The sequence below is a fragment of the Enoplosus armatus genome, chromosome 11 (assembly GCF_043641665.1).
Source record: "Enoplosus armatus isolate fEnoArm2 chromosome 11, fEnoArm2.hap1, whole genome shotgun sequence".
Lineage (NCBI taxonomy): Eukaryota > Metazoa > Chordata > Actinopteri > Centrarchiformes > Enoplosidae > Enoplosus > Enoplosus armatus.
The window spans coordinates 14,748,190-14,762,374 of NC_092190.1; the positions used below are offsets into that span (position 1 = coordinate 14,748,190).

At 41.1% G+C, this 14,185-nt stretch overlaps 1 protein-coding gene across 1 annotated transcript; it reads left to right on the forward strand.

Annotated features, from left to right (window-relative positions):
* The first annotated feature begins 2,444 nt into the window (after window positions 1-2,444).
* marchf4b (membrane associated ring-CH-type finger 4b) lies at window positions 2,445-13,627 on the forward strand. The gene is made up of 4 exons (XM_070915173.1): window positions 2,445-2,870; window positions 10,486-10,641; window positions 11,515-11,707; window positions 13,206-13,627. Exons 1-4 carry the CDS (start codon window positions 2,445-2,447, stop codon window positions 13,625-13,627), a joined length of 1,197 nt encoding a protein of 398 aa, XP_070771274.1.
* Window positions 13,628-14,185: the final 558 nt, after the last annotated feature.

Sequence of the window (14,185 nt, forward strand, 5' to 3'; positions counted from 1 at the left end):
TTTGCGCCTAATGCTTTTCTACAAGTTAAGCCTAAAACAATCAGCTGTCTTGGTTGGCCTATTTTCAGCAGCTATTATACACATGAGATGCAATGTAAGAGCAATCACTGGCAATTGCCTGCCAGAATAGAAAAGCAGCAGGAGTGAGAGCTACAAGTTTAATGTGTCAGTTCATGATTGGCAATCCATTAAAGGCTCACCCCATGGCCACGAGTCTGACCGCAGTCTTATATAAACTCTGAATAAAAAAGGAAACAGTGAGACAGTCCAGCCACAGGTGTGCTCATTTCAATGCCCTGACTAGCCAGGTAATTGCTCTCCCCTGTGTCTGTCTTTTCTGTCCAGCTTCCCCGAATTGTTCATGTTTTTCTTTTTATATATCAAATGTTTCCAAAGTGAGCACCATTCATCAGTGGTGAAAATTAACCAAGCACCATTACACAGGTACTTTACTTAAGTACAGTTTTGAGGTACTTGTACTTTACTTGAGTGTTTCGTATGCTACTTCTACTCCACTACATTTTAGAGGGAAATGTTGTACTTTTTACTTCACTGCATTTATCTGACACCGATAGTTTACTAAGCTTTTACTTTTACATTGTATTTTTACATTGTGGTATTGACACTTTTTAGTGCTGAAATTATTAATCGACTAAAAAGCAACTAAAAATAGAAAATTAAATCAATTTTAATGATCAATTCATCGTTTGTCATTTTTTATCCGAAACTGCCACAAATTCTTTGGTTCCAGCTGAATAATTTCTGGTTTTCTTTGATAGTAAACTGAATGTCTTTGGTTTTTGGACTGTTGGTCGGACAAAACAAGCAACTTGAATAAGCCAACTTGGTCATTCTGCCATTTAGAGACCATATGATTAATCAATTCATCAGGAAATTGATCAGATTAAGATAGAGCAGATTAATCAACTGAAAATATTGTTAGTTGCAGCCCTAGTTTTTGAGTCTCAGTGCTTCTTCCACCACTGTTTTTTTATATTGAAGAAAATGTGGAGAATTAAAGTCCTGCCTAATTTGAGTCTAGCCTGCAATTTTTCCTTTTACTCCTTTTAGACGTGATCATTTTTAAGCTTTAAGCCACTTCCAATATAATTTGTATTTGTGTTGAGCAAAACAACACTATTTAGCTGAGCTGTTATGAATAATTTGCGTTTGCCTTATGTTGCCTGATAATTGAATTGTTTAATTATTTATAATTAACGGGTACAACTTAATTTTCTGCTCTCTGTTTGCGTGATGAAAGGCAGTAAACATCTCCTCCGTTTGAAAACCCTCCATTAATATCACCTTTAACTGAATGCCTCCTTCTATAATGATGGATGTCTTGCCTAAAACAAGTAACTAACCATTTCCCTGTGTATTTGTCTCCGTCCACAGTTGTAGTAATGAGTTGGCTGCTTGCATCACTGTGCGGTGGTGACGTGTGGCGTCTGGGAGCTGTCCCAGGAATCATGGTGCTGAAGCTGCAGCACCAATTCAGCAGCCAATGATCACAGGAGAATCCGGGGCTACGGATGCTTTCACCCAGAGCAGGACAGTCCGACAATCGTGTTGGATTTTAACGGAGGGATTTAAACCCATCGGCTTGTTCCTCGGACATGGAAATTCTATAATTGGGGATATAAGCTTCACACAGACTTGTCAGCGACCTGCAGTCTGGCTGGAGATCTGTGAAAAAAATCCTGAAACTGTGAGTCGTATAGAAATCGGGGGTAGCTCGCCAGGTAAGACAGCTTTTGCTTCCTAACATGGCACGCCATCGATTGACTTGATTTGCTTTGAAAGCCTTACAAGACGTCGACAGTAATCTGAGCTCTCAGCAGATTTAAAACGTGACTTTCGGTGTTTGTTGGGATATTTGAATTTTAAGATTGAGCGCTGACATTTTGTTTGGTAGTCTATCCATATCAGTCCATTGTACCAGAGGCAGATTTGATTCTTGGTTTGTACACTCGTCGTGAATCTGGAGGGAGAAGCCTGTCTAGATAGTTTATGTTGCACAGAGCAGGCAGACTATTAAGGCCATCAAATGACAGTGGGCACTGAGTGAACGGGCCAAAGCCTTATTACTTGAATGCATATTCCTATCAATCTAACATTTGACTTTCCTCTTTTAGCTGTTCCATTTATTGAACTTAATGGCTTCAGACACTTGTTTGCATCGATGGGATTTGTTTGCCTTTTGGATTTACATTCTCGTCGGAAGACAATAAAGGACTTTCAATTAGAATAGCCAATATCAACATAGAAAACTAAAAGGCGGCTTTAAACCTCAACAAACGCTTGAAAACGCACCCTCTACCCCCACTATCCCATCCCACGGCGTATGAGGAAGGGTTTGCTCATGACGGGGACACATTCAGTGCATGCTGTTTTCTTCCAGCATCTTTGCGTGGTGCTGTGAGTTTCTGGCCGGAGACAGGCTGATGCTGCGCAGCCAGGGCATGCTGAAGAGCCGCTGTTGCGTCCTGCTCGGTGACCTGAGGGTGCTCCTGCTCGGGCCACCGGCACCACCGACACCGCTGCCTCCGCTGACCCCCATGAGCGGCCAAACTACGGAAAGCCATGAGACAAGCGTCACCGTCCCCGACAACAACAACACGTTAACGCGGAGCCACCAGCACGCAGGGGACCGGGCTACCCCACCTGCAGCAGGAGCCACCGGGCCACCGGGCGGAGAGCGACAGGGCTGGGTTGATGCTGCAGAGCTGTCGGCGGCCCTGCGCGGCTGCAGCAGCTCCTCTGATGACTGCTCAAAAGGCAAACTGGAGGAGAGGTTCTCCCTCACCAGCTACACGGAAAGCGGCTTCAGGACGCCTGTGTGCAGGATCTGCTTCCAGGGACCAGAACACGTAAGTCAAGGAAAGAATGTTGTGTTCATATTTATTTATGGCATGAAGGAAGTGTCCATCCAATCCATTAATTAATTACTCTCACACACCTTCTCTCTGAGTTAAAAAAATTAGTGGAATCTGTTAGTGACATATTTAATTAGAATAAAATCTCCCAACTATTAGCTCTCCAAGGAGCATTGGTAAACCAGAGCAGGTGATGGGGATGTTGCACATTTAGATCCAGAAATCATCCCTTCCTGGCAGAGCCTCTGTTACATGCAGGCTTTCTGTTACATGAGAAAACCCACTCCCAGTGTCTTATTAGGGCATCCACGCAGCTGGAGAGCCCTCAGAGCAGGGATCCCACTGCGTCCTGCGCTCAACCCTTTGCATGGCTTGAAAAGTCCGCTATATCTAGCAGTGGGAGGATAATAAAAGACCTTGTCCCCGCAGTTGACAAGTGTGGAGGATACACAGAGATGCAGTAGCAACTCATTATAGCCAAACACTGAATTCATGTTGAAGCATTACATGCATGAAAAAATCAAATAATACCTCTCACTCTGCTGCTCAGACGCACCACCTGAAAACAGAAAACGAAAAATAAATAATAATAATGTGCACAGAACAGAAGGGAAGAGCCTTCAACTTAATCACACTGCGTGCCTCCGTCTTTTGGGCCATATTGATGATAATGTCACACTACATCAATCAGGAGTGGAAAAATCTGAAAGAAGATAGCCAAGGTGTGCCACAATAAATAATATTGAATTATAACAGAGAAGCAGGCACTTAGCAATTTGCAGACACATTAGATACACTGTTTGACAGAGCCTTTGAGACCACATTGACGAATATGTCATACCTCACCATTAGTAGTGGAGGTAGGGAAGTTGTTAAAAAAATGTGAAGCAAGATAACTGAGGTGTAGAACATAACTTTTTATCTGGCAGTCTGTACTCGTGGTTTCTTTTCCTTTACCCAAGCAGCAGATTTACTGTATCATTTCATGGTCATTGCACTGTGTATGGCCTATAATCTCTCCATGTTTCATCAACTAATTACTCCAACAGCAATTCTGTGCATCATTCCACCTCTGAGCACAGACTTTGTAATTATTACTGACATGGGGTCTAGTTATGAGATCGGAAGACAAGGCCTCATCCTTGTTTTTTGTCCACAGATAGTCAGCACACTGACTGCAATGCATACAAAGTACCGCCATTCGAAAATTTGCAGTATTTCCCCTGGCCACCTCCAACTCATCTCATCGATGCTTTCTTAAGACATTGCAGCTAGTCAGTAGCACCCGATTTCATGCCGTCTTATCATTATGCAAGTTCTTATCTATCACCGGCCTTCCTTTCCCTGTCATCTCCGCCACTGGTTTGGGTGAAGTCCAGATATGGATCTGCTGAGGTGTAAATGGGTACAAGGAGAACGAGGCTCCATTTGAAAAGAGAGATGAGTGGACTGCCTGTGTGTCACTGTGTGATACAGGCAGTGGGAACATTAGTTATCCTCTGTTCTCCCTTAGCCTCCAGGATGTCACATAGACCAAGGCAGGCAGTATCTGATCTGACAATCCACCTCCAAAACACTTCCATCCCCAAGGCTGAGATACTCAAGACAGAGTAAAGAAGGGAGCGAGAGACATTGCCTTCCTCAAGCATCCCACTAGAAGGCCTTGAGTGTCTGACAGAGGCAACCATTGAAAAATGATTGTACTCTGATTTAATATGACACCAAACGATGTAATAAGTCTGTGTAAACGAATTCACGTCTGTGTTTTTGGTACCATTTTCTTTGAGGTGCCCTTAGTGATTCACAAGCAGAGTCCTGTTGTTTTTTTAGAATAGGTTTCCATCACCTTTCAAAATACTTAACTGTAATCATTCCTCTTCTCCATAGTAGCCATGAAGCTATCCCTTCAGAAGTCTGTACGCCAAATCAAGTAGATATCTTCCAAAGTCTTTTTAGTTTAATTTCGTCTTTGTGTTACTACCAGTTCCCAACAGCTCAGCAAGGGAGCCCTGTACGAGGAATTTCAGACTAAAAGACTAAAGGGATCTCGTCAGGGCCAGTATGGACACTAGGCCCCATAGGATTATAGTGGCCCATAACTCTTTCAATGTATATGGTCATGAGAGTTTTGTAAATATTGACTTAAAAAACACCAATCCTTTAAGCCAGACTACTTTTGTTGGAGTCAAATGACATCCTCAGAAACACACACAATGTACAGTCTAATGAACATCTGAGCCAATGTCAGATGACATGACATAAATTAATGCTTCAATACCTCAGGTTATTATTTATTATTATTATTTTTTTGTATACAGCTAACTTCAATCCATCATCGGTTCTCTTTAGCTAAAGGTCAGCGAGAAGCTTTACAGGGGGCTCAAGCTTGCTGGCACTGAGCATTTGCTTTATTCAAGCTTGTGCTTTCAGACTCGATCTTGACCTCATCCCTTGAGGATAAACAATTTCTCTGCTATATTTTCAGTTCATAGAGATTTTAAGAAAATAGTTAGTTATGTAGTGCACACATTTATAAAAAGGGTATTTAACTTAACTTAATACACAAAGAAAAGCTTTGAAATATTTCTGCGTGTGAGGGGTCTTTTCCTGAAGTGTCACGCACTATTACATTGAAGTGCCCTTTGGGGCCGATGCTTCTACTGTCCTGTCCTCACTTCAGCTGCATGTTAAGAATATGTGAGTCCCTGCTACTTCGAAAAAAATGTCGGCTTTCCCTCCTAAATCATAACACAGATAATGCACTCACACAGTGTGTTAGTCTGAGGCACAATGAGAAGCCTTGAGGGGTCAAGTTAGCATCATTCTTTCTATATGGCCCCACAGTGCAGAGACACTACACTCTCTGTAGTCCATCAGACGTACATAGGATGGCTCCTCTGCTATTTGTTGGGAGTTTACATAAGCACTTTTTTTGGCCTTGCTAGAGTCTATAGACAGGGGCTGCTGTGAACTCATAAACTTGAATTATAAACCCTGGTTGCACTTTTATTCAATTACTTTTAAAGGGCCGTCACCGTAGGCTTAATGGTTGTCGTAAAATAAGCAATGAGTGGAATGTCCCCCCAGCATGTGTTTTATGAGCAGTCATTATAGATAAATAATTTTTAAATTATATGACCTTCAATTAAATTGTTCAGTGATTGTATTCTTTTCCCTCTAACTTGTTGAATATGGTTAAAATGTGTATATGAAGCTGTTTTTCAGATGACTGCAGCATTGCAGGCTCTTATTAAAGAAATGCTCGTGGCCTGGAACATGGAACGCCATTGGCTATTGTAAAAATCACTTTCATTCAGTTTCTCCAGGAGCTAGTTTATTAAACCATAATTTCTCTTTGCCTAGACTTAATGGAGTTCACTTGTATTGATTCCAGACCCTTAAGAAAAGTGAATAGCCATCTCTAATTTAGCTTCATGTCGTTATATACATTGGGATCCAATTTTATAAGGAGACAATTAGGTTCACTGAGGTGTTTTTAGGATAATGCAGCACAGAGGAATGGAATAACACGGCCAAAGATATCAGACTTATCATCTTTTTAGTACATTGTTCTATTGTGTTTTTTTCAATGATAGTTGCTGTTTGATCAACAAAAGGACATTTAGTTATCACTTTCTGTATGCGTGGGCTGTAATGCCACATTTGTTATCAGCCTCTCTTGCTCTCTCTCCAGCCTCAGTTGTACTGGAGTGATCTAGGTTTCAGCTCTTGGCTGCAATCAGGCCAGTCACAGTGAGTGGTCTGAGTCCCACTGGACACGGCAGAAGTGTTCTGGTGCTCCTGCCAATACACTCCCACCCTGGCCATCTGTAGATGAGCCTTTTCTCCTCTAACTCCCTGCTTTTCCCTCCCTTCTCCTCGACCAGGGTGCTGCTCCGTCTGTCAGAGATGTCAGTGCAATGATGGCGTGGAGAAATAATTTGGAAACTCAATGCGTAATGCATTTCTTCCTACAGTCTCCATGCCATGTTCATGGTAGACAGGGACAGTGGATATTTAATATTGAATTAACAATACCTTGGCTTAGAGAGGTGGAGAGCTTTCTTGCAGCAGAGGGGGTTGGCTAATTTATTTTTTCATTCACTACAGAGTTTTTTTTAAGTCCCATTAAGATTAAAATACATCCATACAAGAAGGTCCTGCTTTGAATTTTATAGATCCAAGTTTCTTTAACTGCAGGTCAGGACCTAAAAAGGGTGGCAGGTCTACATCTTTAGGGTCATCATCTATATCCAATATGACAAGACTAGTAATATGTTTTAATGAGCTTGGGGCCCAGGGTGAGAGATTATAAATCTCCCATTTATTCCTCAGGCTGAATACGGCTTAAGAATAATGGCTGGTTAAGAATATGGCTGAGCACATATTGCCGTTAAGTGGAAACCTTGTGATGCCAAATTTAGTGAATTTCATATTTTTACTTTAGCTGATGGGTTTCCGATTCTCAGACTGAAAAAATGCTTAGAGTGAAAGCCTGTCAAACCCCACTGGATTTGCTGAAAACATGTGGTTATGTTAAAAATACAGCTGCTAAATCTCAGCAGTGATACTGTTGACCACTGTGCACCTCCTCAGGAGTAAATTGAGATTGTTGCCCTGCTCAAACGCCTCTCGAAGAAACAGACCTTAACTCCAATAACTTTTGAAGTTAAACACAATACAAGTGTTGCTATTCTGCTTGTCAGTGAAATCAATCACATGTAGCTGTCACCAGGCTGACATACGGGACTTGAAATGCCCTCAATTATACTAACATCCTGACTGACTGACAGTGAGTTCATAAATGTAATTTCAAGATGGCCTAATTGGATCCATGAATGCTAGATAAATGCAAGACAGCCAGACAAGATTTTAGGTTTTACATTTTCCTTTTTCTGACATCATTGTCAAAAACAATAATAATGCTAATAATTTGCTACTGTTGAAAGGCTGACAAACCCCCGTGTCAGTATAGCCCCCAAACTTCTATCTACTAAGTGATGCAATGAATTTGCCTCCTTCTTCACTGAAGAAATTCATTAAATTACACAAGCTGTCATTACTTCCATATCTGGTATTGGTTCTGCATTGGGTCCACTTAAAACCAATTCAATTAGCATGACACAATTTTACCCCATCAACTATGAAACTTGTGCAACCTCTGAAATCCTCTTCCTTCTGCCTTGATATTCTCCCAACAGGCTTTTTCAAAGTGTTTTTAACTGTATGGCATCAGATCTTCTGCAAATAGTCAAAACTTCTCTTCTCAGGCGGTTTCCCACAGGAAAAAACTGCAGTTCACTCTTAAAAAAGAACAATCTAGACAACTCACCAATGAACAATTACATGCCCATATAAAACCTTCCATTTTAAAATCATGGAAAAGGCTGTTTTTCAATAATGAACACCTTCCATTGTTTTGATGCTTTCCAGTAAGGATTTCAACCACACCACAGCACAGAGAAGGCTCATGTTAAGGTCTGGAATGACATCCACTTAAACACAGATGGTGGAAATGTTTCAGTCTTGGTATTGGTAGATCTCAGTGCTGCATTGGACACAGTCGACTGTGTCGAGTGTACAAAAATGACGTGGAGTTCCCCAAGGCTCCATTCTTGGGCCTCTTCTGTTGAACATCTGTATGCTCTCACTAGCTCAGATTATGGAAAACAACAAATTATCTAACCATAATTATGCAGACGACAGATTTATATAACAATATCACCAGGTGACTATGGGCCCATGCAAGCACTGAGTAGGTACACTGAACAAATCAATGATTGGATGAGCCAACATTTCCTTTAATTAAACAAAGATAAAATTGTTTTTAGAGCCAAAGAAGAACAATTAAAAGTTAGTGCTCAGCTTCAGTCGCTAATGTTAAAGACCACAAACCAGGCCAGAAATCATGGTGTAGTCATGGGACTCAGAAACGTCAATAAAAATATCCAGACAATTAGCTTACTATCACCTTAATAATATATCTAGAATTAAAGGACTTGTGTCTCAGCAAGAGTTAGAAAACCTCGTCCATGCGTTTCTCTTCAGTAGGCTTGACTACAGTAATGCTTCACAGGTCTCCCTAACAGGTCGATCAGACAGCTGCAGCTGGTTCAGAACATTGCAGCTAAAGTCTTCACTCAGACCAGGAGAGACCACATCACTCCAGTTCTCAGATCTTTACACTGGCTTCCTGTTTGTCAAAGAATTTATTTCAAAATGCTACTGTTGGTTCATAAAGCACTGAATGGTTTAATTTCTGATCTGCTGCTCTGTTATGAACCGTCCAGACTCAGCCCGTCTGGTTCAGGTCTGTTCACTGTCCACAGAGTCAAAACTAAACATGGAGAAGCAGCATTCAGTTTTTATATCTGGATCAAACTTCCAGAAAACCTGAAATCAGCTCCAACCCTCAGTTCTTTTTAATCTGTGTACGCAACTTTTCTATTTGCAGCTGCATTTTATTAAGTTCAACTTACTACTTATTCATATCTTGCACTGCAGTGTCATTTTTATTCTACTGTTTTATCTATTTTATTCTATTTAAGCTTATTTTTATGTTATTTTATTTTACTCTTTTACATTCTACTTAACTGTTTATATTGTCTTTTCTTGATGCTTTTTATGTCTTATGTAAAGTGCTTTGAATTACCTTATTGTTGAACGGTGCTATACAAATAAAAATGTCTTGCCTTTAATAAAGATCAAGTGCTAGCAGAGGAGGACGGCAGGGGGAGCAGAAAGAGGAGGAAGGAAGAGTAAAGAAGAAAATAAGTGTTTCTGATCTTTTTGTATTTGGTCTGAAGTAACCATATTTGTAACTATAAAACAATATTTATGTATATATAACAGCTACATTTCACTTTAAAAGCTGCAGTAACCGTGTACGTTTAGTGCAGTATTTTGCAGCTTTGTTTGGTTTTTTTTTCTCTTTGGCTGAAGCTTCAGTGACTAATCCTCCACCTTCCAACAGTACTAGTAATCAAGCATTTTGCCTGTCAACTAGGTGTGAGGCAAAGCTTTCATTTCACACCTGAACTGGTGTTCTGTTATAATATGACTGCAGTGTTGTGTACTCTGGGTGAGTGTGTGTGTGAGTGTGAGTGTGCATGCTTGCCTGACTGTGCATGCAAAGCTCTCAGAAGATCAATAAGCCAACAAGAACAACAACTGCTAAGAAATATGAATGTATGTATAGTGTAACCTGCAGTATATTGCATGTAAAAGGGTTATTGTCAGCTGGTCAGTGATTGCTATAGGGAGATATTTCTTCTGAATCATGAATCACTACTTGGGCTGCTCTTAAGCTTGAGTCCAGTGTTATGAAGCAGAACATTAATTTTCTTCTTGTTGTAGTCTGCGGTATTTCATTGCAAGTGTGCTTCTTCTGAAAATTTTAACCCAGTACACATCAGTGCCGGACTTTCTGTATTTCAATCAGAGTGCTGCACAGGTAGCGATGTTGATGTTTCACCAACAGCAGCACAGATTGTTCACTGAAAGTAAAAATGTTAAACAAAAAAAAAACATTTATGCATTTAAAAGAACTGAATTATGAAAAACTCTTGTTTTTGGTTGCAGGTATTGACTATCTGCCTCTTTCCCACAGGGGGAGCTCCTGAGCCCATGTCGGTGCTGTGGGTCAGTACGCTGCACCCACCAGCCCTGCCTCATCAAATGGATCAGCGAGAGAGGTTCCTGGGCCTGTGAGCTCTGCTACTACAAATATCAGGTCATTGCCATCAGCACCAAGAACCCACTACAGGTGAGCTGTGGGTGTAAAGGGCAAAGGAAAAGACCTTAATGAAAAGCCAAGATTTTATCACTTATTGTAGGTGCTTGGAACTCGGAGGCTCTGGCAAGTCAACCGTCGGATGAAAAACTCAAAACACTCAGTTGCTGTTTTACCATGTCCTTAGGAGAATTGTTGGGGTTTATGGGCATAGGGGAACAGTAGCTCCTTTGGATGCATTTTTGGTTTTCATATAGAAATGTATTTGGGACAAAACACCTAAAACAAAAGTCTTTTCTGCAGCTCTTGTTATACACGGATCATAAGCTGAGGAATTCAATTGAAAATGAAAGTTTTTGAATTAAACAAGGCTTTTGTCCTCTCTGATTTGTAGAATAGGAAGCTTGCAGAAGCAACTTCTCTCAGTTTTAGACTTTAGTGATATGATAGGGTCATTTTTCAAGGCAGCACTGATGTGTGAAAGATTAATTTTTGATTTTGTGCTTCAAATACCTAGAGTCACCTGTAGCTGAACCCCTACAGTTGTTTTTTTCTGTGAACAAAACTTTATTTGAAAATGCTTGACAAAATGAAAGATATGGATAATTCAAATGTTTTCCATGCACATATATATACCTGCCCGCGGACTGCGTCCTCCCTCCCCTTGGCAGCATTCCCCAAAGTTTAATAGTTTAGGAATCTGATTATCATCCTGATTAACTTTTATAATGTGAATGTTTTAATGAATTATTTTGTACCCAATGAACCCGCTGATTGTATCTTCCCTTTGTTGGCACTTCTCTTTAAGTATTTGTCCCACCAAATATTTTCCAAGTATTAAGTAAAAGACAAATGAGAATAGAATACCAAGAGCTAAGCCGTACTGTGGTCTGTGTCTTCCTGCAGTGGCAGGCCATCTCCCTGACAGTGATAGAGAAAGTGCAGATAGCAGCAGCCATCTTGGGCTCCCTGTTCCTGATGGCCAGCATCTCCTGGCTGGTGTGGTCGTCTTTCAGCCCGTCAGCCCGCTGGCAGCGACAAGATCTGCTTTTCCAGATCTGCTACGGCATGTATGGCTTCATGGATGTCGTCTGCATCGGTGAGGTGCTACATTTCACATTGCGTTTATTACTTGTTTACTTTGATTCTTATAATTGCTCTTCGAATGAGTGTGTGCATTTTAAAACTGAGAATGATTCTGAGTGCGTCCAGTCTGGCCACATTATTCCAGGTGCATTATGCATTCAGCAGGCAAAGTAGACATAATGTCAAAAGGTTTTTTCAGCAGAGTCAATAATTATACCCGCCGGCTGTCCACAAATGAATGTGAATGCCATGAACAGTTTATTGACAATCAGTACAACAAATCTTTGCCACATTGTCAACTACTTCCTATCAATATTGAGTGTGTGGAGTCTTGTCATGTTTCACTGGCTTATAATTTGTATTGCACGCATGATTGTTTGGCCACTTTTATTAATATTTTTGTAATATATTACAGTTACTATATTAAAGAACCCTACTTGATTAATTAAACATGAACTCTGAATGTTCAAAACTGTTTGCAGCTACTGAAGTGGTTTTCATAGCATATATTGAAATGCCTTTCACTATAATAAGAGCTAAATTCAGGCAAACTTGACCATTGTGCGATGATATAACACACGAGAGAACCAAAGGTGCATTGAAGCATTTTTAAACATCTTCTGGATTTGCGCGGGCGTCGAAACTTGTAGCATCCGCTTTAAGCCTGCCGTCCTCCCATGGAGCCTGACGTGTTGTGGATGACTGTGTGATGGCATCTCACATTAAGAAAAACTCTTAACTGCCACTGCAGCAGGCAGCGGGATGAGAGGAAGAGGAGATTGATTGTCTCCGGTTTGGTGGCGAGGATTGACTGTGGAGTCATTAACTCTGCACTCTGTAGAGATTAACTTGTCACCTGGCAGACATTAAAGAGCAAAGACCTGACTTTCACTTATCCCCAAAGTTAGAGTGGGAGAGGAACAGAGCTGAAGAGAGGCAGGATTTTATCAATAAACTAAATAAATATGGAAGTATTCAATGTCTTTATTTGGCAGTACAGCTTCTATATGGAGTTCTTCTCAGATTCAGCAGACTAGAAAACATCCGTTCACACAGGATTTGCCTCTACATGACTTCAATATGAAAGAAAATGCATTAAAGGCTTGGGGTCGAAGCGTCTCTTGTTACAGATTGATTTCAATTTTCCAGATGCTGAGTTCAATAAACACGAATCAATAAGCAATTTTAAACTGTGATAAGATGCCACCGAACAACCCCAGAGAACAGATGCATCATTTTTGCTAACCTAAATCAAAAAGTGATGAGTGAGTGTTGCTGGGTCATAAGTTGTGCCATGTCTACAGTTTTTCTAAGAAATAAAGATCTTATCTCGGGGTTATGGTGCAATTCTTTAAAGATGAGTTGCTTTGTTCTGCTACTCCCACGGCTAATACTTCCTGCAGGCTTTAACACAGTGGATCTACCACTGCAGAGATATATATCACTTTGTGGTGCCATTAAGACTGCTGCCAGACAGTGACATTGTCTAATTGATGCTCTCGTCTCCACAGCATTAATTGTCCACGAGGGACCTTCTGTGTTTCGTATCTTCCACCGCTGGCAGGCCGTGAACCAGCAGTGGAAAGTCCTGAACTATGATAAGTCTATGGACAGCGATGACCTGAAGAACACCACTGTGGACAGGACTCTGTCTCAGCCCAGCCCAGGCTTTCAGACTGGGGTAGGAGTGTCCACCTCCACCTCCTCACTGATGGTGGTAGCCTCCACAGCCGCCGGCTCCACCTCTACAACCATGGTGACGGCCGCAGGAGGGCTGGGAGCACACGTGGACCCGAACAGCGGCAGCGCAGTGCCAGACCAACACTGTCCCTACAACATCCTCCACCTCCTCAGCCACCTGAGGCAGCCGGAGGCCCGCAACCAACCCAGCAATAGCACGCGAGAGCTGGTAATGAGAGTCACCACAGTCTGAGGAGTCAGTTGAGGCCTTATCTCACATGGAGGTGAAAGATTTATGAACCAGCTGACAGTGGAAAAAATAGTCTCATCTTTACTGCACTGGATTAATACCATGTTCTTGTTTGTTTCAAAATGCATCTCTGATGTCCTTACATGGATTGAATAAAAGTCGAAGTTGTTTGATTTGCAGAATTGGTTGGAAAATAGTTATTTTTGATATTTGAGGTAAAGAAAATTTGCTAACATGTGCATAGATGTTCATTCCTGATGTTTGGGAACAATATGCCGTGAAGAGAATCTAAGCTCAAAGGTCCCCTGACTGTTGGTTGAGAGTTTTATTTGGCTTTGGAGTTTAGATTCTCACAACATTTTTACCTGGACATCTGTCTGTATTATATAACAATGATCTGAAAATAATGGTAGAAAGAACTGTTTAATCAAATTTATTACTATTTCTTTATTCTTTAATCTGCATCTGGATCCGGATCTTCATCAAATCAGTGATAATTAGTGACAATTATGGAAGACTTTTCCTCATTTAAGTAAATGCAGTAGTTCATGAGAGAATCGT